Genomic DNA, 16,565 nt, shown 5'->3' on the forward strand with positions numbered 1-16,565 from the left:
ATGGGGGATGGGTTTCCGGTCCAGACCGCTAAAGTCTATTTAACTCACAACATGGCTGAAAATTTTATCATAAAATTTATTCTGTGCCTTGACCCCCCAGTTTATAAACTTGGAACTGCCTTCCGAGCAGTAGCTCTGAAACCATCGTCCTTCTAAGGTTCTATCCTTTTTTTTTTTTTGTTTGTTTTTAAACCAGTGATTCTACTCAAGTCTTGTGTGCATTAAGTAGTTATAACACTGGCTTTTGAAAATTTGGTGCCAAGTGACACAAAAACAGTGATTTTTGCCATTTCGAAACTTCTGAGGAACTTGACCTCATTCTTTCAAGGTAGCTACGCTAGCTCAAGTTCACTCTTTCCGCGGGCGTAGAACCGCCAACTGTGAGCCTGGAGAGTAGTATGGGAGCAGAAGGGGCCTGGCAGGGGAGGGTCAAGGTGTCCTCGTGACTTTGTGAGAATCTGCCACAGTATTACTAGTCACAACATGCCCCTGTCCCCATTTTGAGCCGAGAGTCTTTTCTATTACTTAAAACTGCAGAGTGGTTGAGGCTTCAGACACAAAGACGTGGAAATGTTAGGTAACACATAATCCCAGTTCCTAATATATAAACTCAGTATATGTATTTGGAAACAATGTTTTTATGAACTGCTTCAAATATTTTTCAGCAACAAAACATTAATCTTTAAAGCACTTTAACAATAGGAGGGAACAGTTTGGACCACACCCAGGGACATTTAAGCGAACAAATGTTAATTGTACAGCACCTGGTATGCTGTACCAAGATTGGACTCTGTGTCACACATTGAGTTACACGCTCCCTGCCATCACCTCAACCAAAAAGATGGCTTATTTAATAGCAGTTTAAGAAGCAGGTTCTATGGTAGACAACGTAGAAAACACAGGCAGTGACCATAACACAAGAAATGGGAAGGTGAGGCAGGTCAATTATACGTAAGAAAAGACTGTGATACAATAAAACCATGCCTGAGTGACTAGGTCAAACATAATTAAACCAAAATTATGAGCAGTTAATGGAGGTGGTGAGTTTAGGAAGGGAAATCACGTTTCAGGTTTCAATGGCATGGAGTTCGGTTGGTCTTAGGAGAGACCAGTGGCTTCTGCAGCCTTGGAGGTCCCAGAACATCTGGAAATGGAGGAGAGGAAATGAATTCATTGCCTTGTTCAAGAAATAGACTACAGGACTGGATGGGAAGGGGAGGAGAGAAAAGATGTAACTCCTCATGATCATCTACATATAAACAGGCATCACCTAACAGTTGTAATTGGAGGGCTAGCTTTAGGTTATCATGTATTAGGGAGCTACTTTGTCATTAAAAGGTTTTTGTTTATAAAAACAATAAATTTTAACATATTAACAGTGGAGTAGATTATAATAAGTTTGAGCAACCTGTTCTTCAAAGGGCTTCTAGAGACATGGAATGATTCTCCCCAGGGATATTTGCTGTCAGTTATCCTCATTAATCAGTGCCTACCATAAAATAATTCCTTGGACTTTCTTTATTTCATTAGCTGCCCTATCAGTGTTCATTTTCCCTTTGTTCATGTTTCAGGCAGCTTACATTTCATCAATTTTCAAATCAAAGAGTAACATCACAAGATGGTTTCAACTTGAATCATGCAAATGCTTGCAATGTCTCTGATAAGAAACTCAGATTTCCTTGTATAGGCATAGGTATAATTAACAGATTAATTGAAACACATGGTGTCACGTGTAATTAAAACATGGGAACTTCATTTGTAATCCTCAGCGGATACACTTTAAAAGACCAGAAAGATAATAAAAAGTCTAACCAGTCACTAATCTTTAGATTTTAATATTGTCCAGATTTAAACAAATAAGCACACAAAAGATCAAGCTGAGGAAGAGAAGGAGGGAGGGAGGGAGAGGGAGGAGAGAGAGAGAGGAAAATGAAGGACCACAGAAACATTTGCATGTCTACATCTATTTCTCGATGTGCTTCAAATTATTTTTTCTGTTTCCTTATTTACTCCAAAGTGATGTTGCCTATAAAAGGCAAATGTGACAAAATTACAGCCTCATTAGTAAAGACTAAGGCTGACATTTTAGCAAAACAGATTTTATAGTGGGTGTTATATTACCCTATTTCACTTTATTAGGTATAAAACAAATGGTCTATAAGAATCCAAAATATTTTCAAATTAACTTATTATTTGTGTTTTGGAAATGGATAGCATCACGGTTCCTGGGCTGAACTCTAAGAAAAGTTTTATTTTATTAAAACTGCGTCACTGGGCTGCTGTAGCCATCTCAATCTTAACACTTTCATGATCATTCTTGGATGTTTATGTTTTTCCTAGAGAACTAGTTTCCCCTGCCCTGATCAGAAGACTAGTGCTTAGCATTTTTGTTAACCATAAAACGAAGTCTCTGGCTAAAAATTCTCTTCTTAGTTACAAGGAACAGCTATTCTTACTGACCTCCTTGAAGGGGACCTCCTTGAGCCTGGGCTCAAAATGAAATTCTGCAACAGTGTCTTCTTAAAGTTTTCAAATAGCCATTCTGGTTCAGATTATAGCTTAGTTTTTTTTTTTATAATCATTTTTTTTTTTCCAGATCCTTCAGATTGTGAACACTCACAACTAGGCAGAATTCCTCTGTGAAAGGTCATAGGACTATGATGAGGACATGTGAGGACATATGGCCTCCCGCACTGGACATGAAAAATAATGGCAGGGGCTGCTTTTCGAGCACTTACTGAATGCCCGAAAGTGTGGTGAGAGGCTTTCCATGTAGTCACTCGTGTAATTTTCACAGCACCCCAACAGTAATGGGTACCATTATTATGTCTATTGTGTAGAAGAGGAAACTGAAACACAGAAAGTTTTCATGGCTCCTACCTAAGTGGGAAAGACAGGATTTGAAGCCAAGCAGACTGGCTCCAGGGGCTGTATGTTTAAATTGTACTACACTGGTGTGTAGTAATAGTGTACTACAGGGAAGTCCCCAGCCTAATTCCAGGAGGAATGTCTCTTTTTGCTTCCTGTAACATCCATGAGAAAGTTCCCCAAGACTTGCTGGTATAATTAAGGAAATATTTCACCACACATAGCATAATGTAGCAGTTGGTCAAATGTCTATGTTGTTCATCTGAAACTAATGTAACATTGTGTGTCAACTATACTTGAAAAAATTGCAGAAAGAAAGAAACAAAGAAGGAAAGAAAGAAAGGAAGGAAGGAAAAAAGAAAGAAAGAAAGAGAAAGAAAGAAAGGAAGGAAGAAAAGAAAAATATTTCACCATAAGAGCTACAGTGGTTGGGAATGCAAGTCTACTGAATCATCTTGTCTGAATGTCCTTGGTGGACCGTCACTCCTTTTTACGGTAGCTGAACTATACGAGTGGCATCTGAGTAAAATATAGACTTTAGAGGGACAACAAACCATTTCTGCAAAGCTCTCATTCGTACACTGTTAAAGAGAAATGTGAACGTAGGTTTTGAGGACAAGCATTTCAGGCCTCCAAACCATGAACAGATCACATGCATGAACAAATTACATGTGAGTCAGCATTTGTGCTCAACCCTATCCCCACCAAACAAACCTCTAGGTGTTCTTTCTCCATGATTTATAAGAGGGTCTGTTCACATCACACTGACCCTGCCCATGACCTTGGTGCATAATCAAGGCTTTTACATTCAACATGAGTTAATGAAGACAAATGTGTTCTTAGGTGAGAAGAGGCACTTAAGGGATTAGCAGCCATCGCTCTAAGTGCTAAAAAGGCTTGGAAAACATTAGGTCACTGTGTTATCCTGGTTCAGAATGAACATGCTGGCATTTCATTTTAGTACTGACTCATGAACCTTGGGATACCTTGTACACTTAAAACAATTCTGGGCTAATATTTTTCTGGAGATGTTTGAATAAAGAAGGTTCTGGCATTCTCCACTTAGATTTCTTTCTTTCTTTCTTTCTTTCTTTCTTTCTTTCTTTCTTTCTTTTCTTTTTATTTATTTTTGAGACAGAGAGAGACAGAGCATGAACGGGGGAGGGTCAGAGAGAGAGGGAGACACAGACTGTGAAGCAGGCTCCAGGCTCTGAGCTGTCAGCACAGAGCCCGATGCAGGGCTCGAACCCACAGACTGTGAGATCATGACCTGAGCCAAAGTCGGAAGCTCAACCGACTGAGTCACCCAGGAGCCCCTCCACTTAGATTTCAATTGCTTGAGGGAGATGTAGAATAAGAAAGAGCAGATCAGTTAAATCCTTGGCTACGAGAATAATTTTAGGCAGTGCATTCTTGCTGAATAGTTGCTGGCCTAACTAGAAACATTTAAAAACCAGCAACACATCTATCTTGGATATCAAGGGACAAAAAGGCATCTGAGATGAAATCTCAAAACCAGAGAGATGCTAACATTTTTAGTCAAGGAATAAACAGATATTTTTGTTGTCAATTTGAGTCATAAGTTTAAATGCATATTTTAAGTAGCTTTGAAGATCTTTTAACTTTCTACTGTAATCCACTTAGTACTATTAGAAAACATATTAGTAAGTACACGTACTGTATCAATGGTCAGATTACTTTAGCACCATTCTCAATGCTATTTAAATTTTGGCCATTTGTGCATGGATTCTGGGGTACAGTTTCTTGAGATATTTTTACTGACAAGCTGTGAAAGTGCAGTTTATTAAACTGACCAAGAAGAGCCTAAGGGAAAAAAATGTCTAACACTACACTGGGCACAGTTGTGTATGTTGACAGATCTCAAAAAGGCCAGTAGGAGTAGTTTTAACTATAGCTAGCTAAGATCTGTTGCCTCATGACCTTTTGGCTTTTTCTTTCCATCAAAGACATCTGACAGGTAAAAATTATTTAGAGTCTATAGAGGACTTGGCTCTCACTGAATTAATTAAACTTAATGAGCACAAAGCAAAGCATATAAATGAGCTCTGTAGAAGGACACTAATCAGAAGTAAATTAAATTAATAGGAAGTGTTAAAAAGAAAAGGAAAATGGAATAATCCAGTCTCATGCCAAATGGCCTGTTATATGAACTTCAGAAATAACTGTTTGGGATAATTTTGCATTCCAGGTGAATTTTTGCTGTGATTGTGTTCTGCGTTTTGGTCTTTACAGTGCTTGGTATTCTCTGCCGTGTGTACAGACTTTAGTGGAGCGTGCACACAGCCACGTTCACGCATATTTCTGTAGGCAGCTTTACATGGCTGAGTGACGTTGCTTTAGGAATGTGGTCTGTGACACACAGCACACGAATCTGCAGTTTCCATACCAGATGAAGGGCCTGTTCACTCCAACACAATTGTTCCCATCCTGCCAACTGGCCTGGACTCCACTCTGGGCAGATGGGCGTGATTCAGAAGGACAGCAAATGGGGGAGGAGAGGGCTTGGTCAGGCAATGAAAGCATTTGAAAGCCCTGAGGCTTTTACCCTCTGCCTGTTCCATCACCAAGGCTAATTGGGTTGGTTCATTTTTTTTTTTCCGCTTCCACCAAAAGCCCTTCCCTTGCCCTTTGGGACATATTTTCTCCCCTGAGCTGTTTTGTGACATAACCTTTTAATGATTTTACCTTATTGGGAGAACTGGGTACAGAGAGAGGCTGATCGAGGGGGATTTACCCGGGGCTCCCTATATTACTCTGATGGCTGTATTTCACAGGTCACCATGTGGGTGTGAAAGAAAAAAAATTTAAACAGTAAGAAAGACTCGCTGTAACAAAAAATTAAATTTCTGAAATTTAAGAGAGCAATTCAGTTATTCCTTGAAGAAGCCAGTTCATTACACAGTAACATTATAACACAAACTGGAAGTTGTGTTATAATGAGGACAAGTGAGGTTCCGGAACCTCACTCCCTGGTTTTGAATCTCTGCCCTGTCACTCCCAGCTGTGTGAATTCAGGCAAGTTATCCAGTCTTCCTGTGCTTCAGTTTCCTCAGCTACATACTAGGGCTGTGAGAATAAACTGAGTTAATTCACGTGAAGCACTTATTTGGTTTGGTAAGCAGTCGGCAAAGGCTAAACATTTTTATTACTGCACCAAAGTGCTTTTATTTACAATCTTTATAGTACTTCCTCCAAAAATTAATGAAGGCACCATCCCAAAGCCATACATATTAAACAAAAAGCGAGAAAACTGAAAATAAAAGAGCAAAAATCTATTAAAGGGATGAGAGAGGTACTTGTACAAGGTACAGGGGTGAGTTTAGCTGCATGATGGAAGCCACAAGCGTATAGCCTTAAAACTTGCTGGGTTAGACGGTTTTCTGTCTAATAAAAGGAAGTATGTAGATTTTTCTTAAAAAACCAAAAATTTTAAAGTGCTGGATTCTAAGTCCTTTATTATGTGGATGCTTAAATTAGGAAAAGCAGAGAGCAAATACATTTCTTCAGTTTTAAAAAAATATTAGAAAACAACAAAATTACAGAGATGAAGAACAGAAGAATCCAGGGATTGGAGGTGACAGAGGGGAGGGGCATCGGTATGACCGTATGGTGATAATGGGGTAGCATGAGATCTTTGTGGTGATACAGTGGTTCTGTATCTTGACTGCAGCGGTGGTTATATGAGTCTTCACATGTGACAAAATGGCACAGTCATACATATACACTGTACCAATGTTAACTTCCTGGTTTTGATATGCTAGTTATGCAAGATGGAACCATTGATGGAAACTGGGCTAAGGGTATACTGGACCTCTCTTTACTAGTTTTGCATCTTCTTGTGAATGTATAAATAGTGCAAAATGAAAGTTAAAAAGAAGTCAGAATATTGCCCAAATGGATATTACCTACACAGCCATAAAAATATTGTTGCATGGTTGGCTTTTTATTTTTCTTTGTAAGAGTAATTTTAGGTACTTGCATTTCCCATCAGCCACCCCAAAAAAATCTCAGAGAGATCTTGCATATCCCTGTATCACATAAGCCAACAAGTTTAAAAAGTTAAAACTTGTCTCAAATTTTCATTTTCCTTCGGTAACCAGGCTTGCATTTTCCTGATCAGTTTTGGCAAGCCAACTGGGATCCTCTCAAAGTCCCACTGATTTCATGCTCAGCCATTTGCTCACTACCTATCCACGTGGAAGCAGTCACTTCAGTTCTCAACTGCCTTGATTCAGTAACTGGGTTACTTTCTGTAACAAGATTTTATTTATGTACAGTGATGCTGTCTCTATCTCCTTAACTTTTTAACGTCAGCGATCCCCTGATATTAGGCTTGTGAAATTTCTAAGACTCTCAAAGAGGCAAGCATTGAGTTTATCTGAATTTATCTGACTTTCTGAGAGTTAGGTCCCACTGCTACAACCATATATTTCCTTTATGTGATAAGATAGGAGCCACTCTAGATTTCTGTACCATTAACCAGAAGTGTGTGTGTTTACTTCCTCACCCCTTAGGTGATTCATAAACCTGGCAGCTGCCTTTTTTTTTTTTTTTTTTTTTTTTGCAGCAATCTGGCACAAAGCCTTGATCCTGCTTCAAGCACCAGTATCCACCCGGGATGTTGCTCTGTTTAGGGAGATGCAGGCACATACCTTTCATCTGTACGAAGTCGAGTTGGTGAATGGATTGCAGCAGAGGGCTGTTGTCCAGACTCAGGTCAAAGTCCGTGGTCATCCTGGGAGTGAGCGTGCCTTTCCCCCACTGATCCTCAGTCAGGTGCACTCTCCTTATGAGGGCGTCAGAAATCTAATCACATCAAAGACCACAGCCTAAGAAATATAACACCACACTGGACACAGAACGCTGCTCCTCCACTCTCTGGGAGCTTTACCAAACCACTTTGGGACTCATACCCTTCCTGTCTCCGTGTAGGCAGTGAGGAGTCTCTTCTGATAAGAGTGACCCATGCAAATCTGGGTCCTTCTGTGAGTCAGAGGGGGCCACTAGAAATAATTAGCAGCTGTTAATTGCTCTAATAGACAACCCTGGATATATGCTCATGCTATTTATGACTGATCATAATATGTTGGTGATCAATTAATCCTACTAGCACCAACAACCCTAAGTTTCTAAGAGGAGGTGTGGGTTTCCTGTCAAAACTTGGAAATGAGGGTTTTTTTAAAGTTTATTTATTTATTTTGAGAAATAAGAAATAATTATTTTGAGAAAGTGGGGAAGGGGGAGAGAAAGAGAGAGGGAGAGGGAGAGAGAGAGAGAGAGAGAGAGAGAGAGAGAGAGAGAGAGAGAGAATCCCAAGCAGGCCCTGCAACACCAGCACAGAGCCCAATGTGGGGCTCAAACCCACAAACTCAAGCCGAAGTCTCAACCGACTGAACCACCCAGGTGCTCCAGAAATGAGTTTTATAAAATAGTAGAGAGGCTGCATATGGTAATCTGTAAAGTGGAATTTCTTACACTTTAAAGCAGATCATCTGACTGTATCACTTTATTCTTTGATAGAGACCTCTTCCACTTCTTGTATTTAATCTCCCTCTGTCATTCTTGGCCAGTTTGACAGAATGTGAGTTGGAAGGATAATCTATGTATTCCTTAATAAAAGGTCCCTTAATCATTATGATCAAAACTTAAGTAAAATTCAGCTGACATCAGCACATCTCATTAAAACAATACTGAAGAAATCATGAGAAATCCAAGCAATGAAAAACCTTCACTTTATTTAGGAAATCACTGAATAACTGGCCAGTAGGAACTGTCAAGAAGGTAGAAGCCTTGCATATTTAGACATTTCTAGCTGACCAAATTGTCCAAGAAATTAGTGGAAAGGGACTCAATTCTTAGGCAAGTCAGTAGCTCTGCTTTGGGGGGAACTTAAAGGGAATTACATTTTCAAGATTAAACATGAGCAAAAACAAATTTTAAAAAGCCCACGCGCTGCTCAATCTTGTAGCACATGGGGGCCAAGGCTTCCAACAAGTCAATGGAGTTTTGCCGGCATCCATATATGCATGGCAGTCTGAAGGTGGGTTTCATTGTGGAGGGGATCCTTGCTCTCCAAGGGCTGTTAGGAGTCCACCCTGGCATCGGAGACTCAGTCTCATGGGACATTGAGAATCTGAAGTAGAAACTAGCTGGCACTCACCTGTAAAAAGCCACTGGGATCATTTTCCTTAATGACCTCCAAGCAGTACTCCATGAGACCTGTGGTCTGGCGCAATTTCACTGTGCAGTGAGAGATCTGATCTCGAACCACCTAGGGTTGATGAGAGAACAGAGTGGTCCAAAATGGCAGAGGGTAAAAAAGAAGCAAACTGGGACGTTAGAAAGCTTCTTCAAACCATATTCCAAGAGCATCATGGAATGGAATAAATGTATGAGAATATTTTGTGGCAGTGTCTGCTGTGGACAATGGCTCCAGAAGACAGATTGTATAAATGCTTTTATTACAGGGACTGGTAACAACAGGACCCATCAGAAAGGCATGCAGATGGTGGAAGCCCGGGAAGCTGGTTACTCTGGTGCCTGAAGGGACGTCTTCCTAATTCCCCCTTCTTTCCGTCTTCTGGGAAGCTGATACTGTGAGCTGTTCTAAGTGGGAGGTCGCTGGGAGTCTACAAAGGAGCTGCGTAACCCGAGGTGTGGCTGCAGCTTCTGTTCTGGGAACAGTCACCCACCTGCTCCCACCCTGTGCCTGTCTCTTCTAAAGAGCAGATGTCACCATCCGAACCAGTTCCTTCTCATTCTGATTCTTTTTCCTGAGGGGGTGGTGGGGTGAGGTTAAAGGTGAAACTTGCTGAAAGACAATGAGCTAATAACCACAAGTAAGCCAGAGAAAGACGGATGCAGAATTAAGTTTTGAGAATAACCCACTTAGAAGCAATCACTGCCTCATTTGGGAAAGCAGTTTTAAAGGCTCTCTATTTACCATGCTGTGAGTCTGGTTTAACCTAGAAAGGCCTCTCTCTGAACATGCAGTTTCTGCCTCTGGGAAGTTGTCTTTGCCCAGTGTCAAACACATGACAGTCCTTGAAAAGTTTCTTTCTTCAAAGATGTTCATTTTCTGTGTCCTCTGCTCAGTGACCCAAATCCTGAAGTGGTTTCTGAAGCTAGAGTTGAACAAGAGTTTTCTAGGAACCTCAATTGCTTACATCCACGATATTTATACTACTTTGCAAAAGCCTCAGAAATATCCAGCCTTCTGGATTTTTACAAATAATAACTAAAAGGAGTTTTAATATTAATTATTGAAAACCTTTTTCTTTGTTCCTTCTTTTTAGTTTTGATTATATACCTTCCATTAAAGGATGTTTCATTTACTTTCAAAAGCAATTGGAAACTAGACCAAAAAGCAATCATCTCATCACTCTACTGAAGATTTTTAAAGGATTTTGATATTTCCTTTCAGGTTTTATCCTTGAGCTAGATATATGTATAGTTGCAATCGTAATATGTGACAATTTTACCTCCTTCCCACTTAACACTATACTATAGTCATTTTACATGTTGCCACCATCAATAAATGTTACTGGCTACATAAATATCCCACTGAGTGGGTTATCATAATTTATTTAATCATTCCTGTTCCTCTATTTTTGGACATTTAAATTCCTCCTAATTTTTAAAAAGTTCATTTATTTATTTTGAGATTGAGAGAGAGAGCACACGCAGGCATGCACGTGCGAGCAGGGGAAGGGCAGAGAGAGATGAAGAGAGAGAGAGAATCCCAAGCAGGCTCTGGGCTGTTGGTGCAGAGCCCATGCAGGCACAGTCCCACTAACCGTGAGATCTTGACCTGAGCTGAAATCTAGAGTTGGACGTTCAACCAACTGAGCCACCCACGTGTCCCTAAATTCCTAATTTTTTGACAATTCATCCATTTATTATTGCTGGTCTTTGTTTCTAATTTTTTTTGTGTGTGATGAAACATATATAACATAAAATTTACCATTTTATCTATTTTTAATTGGATAATTATATGGCATTCATATTGTACTCAATACATTCATATTGTTGTGCAACTATCATCACCGTCCATCTCCAGAACTTTTTTATTTTTCCAAACTAAAATTTTGTACTCATTAAACAATAACTCTCCATTCTCCCCTCCCCCCTGGCCCCTGGAAACCAACATTCTACTTTCTGTGTCTATGGATTTGACTACTCTAGGGCTCTCAGATAATATAATATCATACAATATTTGTTCTTCTATGGCTGGCTTGTTTCACTTAGCATGATGTCTTCAAGGTTTACCCATGTTGTAGCTGGTGTCAAAATTTCCTTCTTTGTAAGACTGAATAATATTCCATTGCAGGTTTACACCACATTTTGTTTATCCATTCATCTGTTGATGGACATTGGGGTTGCTTCCACCTTTTGGCTATTGTAAATAAAGCTGTTATGAATATGGCTATGTAAGTATCTGTGGAAGTCCCCGTTTCACTGCTTTTGGGTAGATAGCCTGAAGTGAAATTTCTGGGTCACATGATAATTCTATTTTATTTTATTTTTTTTAGAAATCATTATACCATTTTCCACAGCAGCTGCACCATTTTATATTCCCATCAGCAGTGCACAAGAGTTCCAATTTCTCCACACCCTGTGATACTTATCGCTATCTGTTTTTTTTAAAAAATAATAATAGCCATCTTAATGGGTGTGAAGTGTAGCTCATTGTGGTTTTGATTTGCATTTCCCTAATAACTAGTGATGTTGAGCATCTTTTCATGTGCTTATTGGCCACTTTATCTCCTTTGGAGAAATGTCTATTCAAGTCTTTTGCCCATTTTTTAATTGGTTTTGTTGTTGTTATTGTCTTCTGATGCACAAAATTTATACATTTTTGTTTACCTTTTCCTTTGTTGCCTGTGCCTCTGGTGCAATACCCAAGATATCATTGCCAAATCCAGCATTGTGAAGCATTTGCCCCGTGTTTCCACTTAAGAGTTTTATAGTTTTACTTCTTACATTTAAGTCTTTGATCCAATTTGAGTTAATTTTTGTATACGGTGTTAGGTAATGGCCCGACTTCATTCTTTTGCATGTGGATAGCCAATTTTCCAGTGTCATTTGTTGTAAATCTGCCCTTTCCCCATTGAATGGTCTTGGAACCCTTGTCAAAAATCATTTTACCATATATGTGTAGGTTTATTTCTGGGGTCTTTATTCAATTCCAGTGGCCTATATGTTTCTTTCCATGCCATACTACACTGTTTGGAATTTTGTAGCTTTGCTGTAAGTTACGTAAACAGGAAGTGTGAGAACTCCAAGTTTTTCCTTTTACACGACTGTTTTGGCTCTATGGAATCTCCTAATTTTTTGACAGATGATTTGTTATCACTTTTTAAATTTTAGTAAAAGAAAAACAAAAAATAAAATGTAGGATTTAAAAATCTCCTTATCAGAATTGGTGAAAGAAACCAACTTTGATGTGAAGACTGATTTTGACAGGTAGAAGGGAGATCAAATTTAAAATTCACTGTTTGACTTATTTTCTTCTGGCATCTAGTATTCTGCTCAAGGGATGCAAATTATTTTATTTTATTTTTTAAATGGAAAGTTTAACCTTTTTAACAGAAGGTTAAATTTCTACTCCTTAGTGGGGAGAAAACCTCACGCATAAGTGAAACAAAAAAAATGCAGGACAGGTGACCTAAAGCTAATCTGCTACTTCTCTCTGCTATAATAGGCTTAACTAAATTGTTCTCAGAAAATGTTGTTATATTTTGGTAGCCAGTGCATCAATGCCTCTAGCTAGCAGAAACCTCAGCAGTTATCATTCACTAATCAAATGGCATCTGTCCTAGGACTGTGCAGAAGTGACTGGTGCTCCAGTCTGAATAACAAGCACGGATTAGGTCTGGGCATTGTAACCCAAAGCGAGTTAGCTTTTGAAGCAAAATAGACTTGAATTGTTGTATCTACTTTCCAGAGCATTCAGATTAATGATAATTTTATGACTGAAATGCTGAAATAAATACATTAATCAGGGCTCATAAAATTCTGTTTGCTTCTACAAATTTCTTCTCAAGTAAGATTTATTTGATGCCAAAGGAGCTGAGCGTTGGGTCTCTCTGACTACTCTTAGGAAACTTCATTGTTGCAGTGCCAAAGAGTTGGTGAGTTTCAGTGGGGGTTTGCCATTGCCATTTGCTCCTGTGTTCCATGGTTCAAGCTTCTTGGAAGGATTCACTATTCCTGAGCTCCTGGCTCTCAACTCCCACTGTTGCAACAATGGATTTGGGTCCATCATTTTACCTGTTAATCAACCACTTCACAATGGTCACAGTAGCCAGTGATAAAAATCACTGCTTGGGGCACCTGGGTGGCTCAGTCAGTTAAGCATCCAACTTTGGCACAGGTCATGATCTCATCGCTTGTGGCTGCGTTGGGCTCTGCGCTGACAGCTCAGAGCCTGGAGCCTTGTTCGTTCGGATTCTGTGTCTCCCTCTCTCTCTGCCCGTCTCCTGCTTGCATCCTCTCTCTCTCTCTCTTAAAAATAAACATAAAAAAATTTATTTAAAAATTCACTACTCAAAATTAAACTTCAGGTTTCCCAGAGGCGGTATTTTTGGATGTGTTGTAATTGACGTCTAGTTTTTGAATTAATTTGGCAAGATTTTCCATCTTATGGAAATTAGCCAAATAGTTAGATCTTTTAAGAGTATAAATATTTTTTCTTCAATTGCATGTCTTTATCAGCTCTCTCGTTACCTTCTTCACTCTGTGTTATTTCTACTATTTACTATTATTATTTATTTTACATTATATTTTTGTATGGAAAACAATCCCTAGGAAGTGAGGCTGTGTCACTTTTTCTTTGGGTTCCACATTTCTGTGCAGTTGCTTGGATGCTCCGGAGAAACCGTTGGCAACATGTTTGCTGCTGGCCGGAGTTAAGAGTTCCTTTTCTCAGGAAGGAAATGTGCAAGTGACAGGAATGACACAAATAGGGACTGGGAAACAATCTTCCTGCTTTCATCTGCAGTAAAGCCTAAACTAGCTCTGGGACAATGAGTTAATCTTTAGTTCATGGTTTCAGAGAAGGCTTTCACCATTTTATTAGCAGTCCCCATCTGTTCGGGATGGCAAGTCTTATTGCTTGCTTGAACGGCTTTATTTTGCTAAGTGGCAAATTTATGAAGGTCATTCCTTGGGTCAAGATATGTCACTGACACTTTGGAAAGGGGGAATTGAGCATTCCCTCTGAATGCTTGAACTTTTTTGGTAGCATAGAGCAATCCACGAAAGCTTATACAGTATATAAGTGTAAGATTTTGTTCTATCTACAACTACATTTTTCCATCCCATCTCTAGTAGACCAATCTCCTCCCTCCACTCAGCTCAGGTAACACAACCAGCAGCAAGAACTGAAGCCAATTAGGGTGAATTTCCTTATTTTATCCAATTTGACCTCGATACCCTTTCTCTACCTCTGTTCACCTCTCCCATCTTGCATATGGCTCTTTAAAATTCTTTCTTTCTTTCTTTCTTTCTTTCTTTCTTTCTTTCTTTCTTTCTTTCTTTCCTTCCTATTTTTAATAAATACTTTCACTCATAGTATTTTCGTTCATCCTGGAGTCTGGAGAGATACCACTAATGAATTTTTAGTCTAAGTCAACACTAACATCTCTCTCCTATTTTAAGAAATTTGTTCTTAAATATATCCCTTCCCATCACAGTTTAAAACAGTTTCCCCCAAGTATAAAGTAACCTCTTTTTTTTAATGTAAGGTACAAGTACTTTCAAGATGCAAGCTTGAAAAATGTATTCTTCACAGGTCCTTTTGGTCAGTGGAGGGGAATTTCTATATGCATCATCATTCCTGAAGCAAGATGACTAACTAATGCCTGGAATTGACTCATTTGTGAGTTACAGGTGAAGTGCTTTGGCCACGAGGTTCAGCTAATAAAATAATGAATTCTCTTTTTCTCCCCCTAGGGTAGAATTTTATCTTCTATATTATCACTATATTCAGTGACACTTAGAGGCATTTATTTTTTATTTTATTTTTTTTCATTTTTTCATTTTATTTATTTATTTATTTTTTTCAATATATGAAGTTTATTGTCAAATTGGTTTCCATACAACACCCAGTGCTCATCCCAAAAGGTGCCCTCCTCAATACCCATCACCTACCCTCCCCTCCCTCCCACCCCCCATCAACCCTCAGTTTGTTCTCACTTAGAGGCATTTAAATTAAGGAAGAGCTTTTTAAATTTCTCACATGCCACCATTCTCCCACATGGTTAGAGGCAAATATTTCCCCTTTCTCTTGGTACCACTCTTCTGTACGAGTGTTATTAATTACCCACATTGGCAACTAATCATTTCAAAGACAGGTTCTTGAGGCTTTGAGTTTTTCATCAAGAAAAGGATCATTCAGCCCTATCAAATGAATAAGACATGTACCTGTTTTGAGAAAGGCTTGAGATTTTAACAGCAAAACTGTGAACTTTCCATTCCAGAAATGTAAATGTCACCAATAGCCTCATCAATAAACGTTGGGTGGAACATGCAAAGAAAGCATGCTCTTAGTGTGTAGAATACTACATCCTTGTACAGAGAAGTTAGTGAGGAAACACAAGTCATTTGGAGACAGAAGCATGGTGGTGCGGACCCATCCACACAGGAGGACACTAGTGATGCATACAATGTGGTGTTTCCTAGGCTGTGAGGCTCAGGGAGACTCACTAGATTGCCATCTTCAAAGTATGTGTTTAGTGCCCTCTGGAGGTAAGGAATGTCACTCATGTCTGGGTTCAGGCAAAGGGCGTCAAAGGTCTGTGACTGCCCTTCATGGACGTTGCCAAAGCGGGTACGGGGTGTTCAGGAGTATGTCCCGTAGCTTTGGTGAGCTCCAGCTGTGTGTGTGGCGCCCGGTGATTCCATGGGCACCCTGGGCACTCTGTTCTGTATTGTCCCTCTGTGACTTCTGCTCCTACGTGGTAGGAAGCAGAGGATCACAGAATTTGCCAAATGAATTCCCCCTTAATGATAGGCTTATAATCAAAAATGATTGTGATTAAAATTTTAGGGTTGGACCCCTAATGGCAGCCAAAGGTTTCAAGTGTTTTGGTGTGCCCGATCTTTCCAAATGTCTTGACTGTAATGGACTTAACAGAACTTGTTGCCAGTAGTTTTACTGGGATTGTGCTGATTATTGGGTTAAATTCGTTGCTTTTTCTTTCTCTTTTATTTTTATTAAATTTTTTTTTAATGTTTATTTTTGAGAGAGAGAGAAAGAGAAAGAGAGACAGAGTGAACATGAGCAGGAAAGGGGCAGAGAGAGAGAAAGAGAGAGGGAGACACAGAATCTGAAGCAAGCTCCAGGCTCTGAGCTGTCAGCACAGAGACCGATGCGGGGCTCGAACTCACGAACCATGAGACCATGACCTAAGCCAAAGGTGGACACTTAACTAACTAAGCCATCCAGGCACCCTGATTTTTCTTTCTAGTAAAGTCTGTAGCCCGTTAAATCATATCTGATTATTTAAACAAAATTTTGTGGGCTTGGATAGGTCTGTCTTCCACCCTCCCTCCCTCTCTTTCTTCCCCATCCCCCACCCCAATCTAAATCAAGGGTTACTTGTTTGTTTTAAGACAATGGCAAATAGCTTAAGTAAGCAATTCGACAAGCCGGTAATATCCCTAGTGTAAAT

General features: G+C 39.5%; 1 protein-coding gene across 9 annotated transcripts in view; it reads right to left on the minus strand.

The window, feature by feature from the left end:
* The window catches only part of TRIM9 (tripartite motif containing 9), a 111,136-nt gene that overhangs the window by 25,353 nt on the left and 69,218 nt on the right, over nt 1–16,565 (minus strand). For all 9 annotated transcript variants that reach the window (XM_019451834.2, XM_019451836.2, XM_019451830.2 and 6 more), the window contains exons 4-5: nt 9,050–9,160; nt 7,542–7,695 (exon numbers count right to left, since the gene is read on the minus strand). In XM_019451834.2, coding sequence (XP_019307379.1) covers nt 7,542–7,695; nt 9,050–9,160 — 265 coding nt within the window. The remainder of the gene's footprint in view (nt 1–7,541; nt 7,696–9,049; nt 9,161–16,565) is intronic.

This window comes from Panthera pardus, unplaced genomic scaffold, assembly GCF_024362965.1.
Source record: "Panthera pardus isolate Hobbes unplaced genomic scaffold, ASM2436296v1 HiC_scaffold_24, whole genome shotgun sequence".
NCBI classification, from domain to species: domain Eukaryota; kingdom Metazoa; phylum Chordata; class Mammalia; order Carnivora; family Felidae; genus Panthera; species Panthera pardus.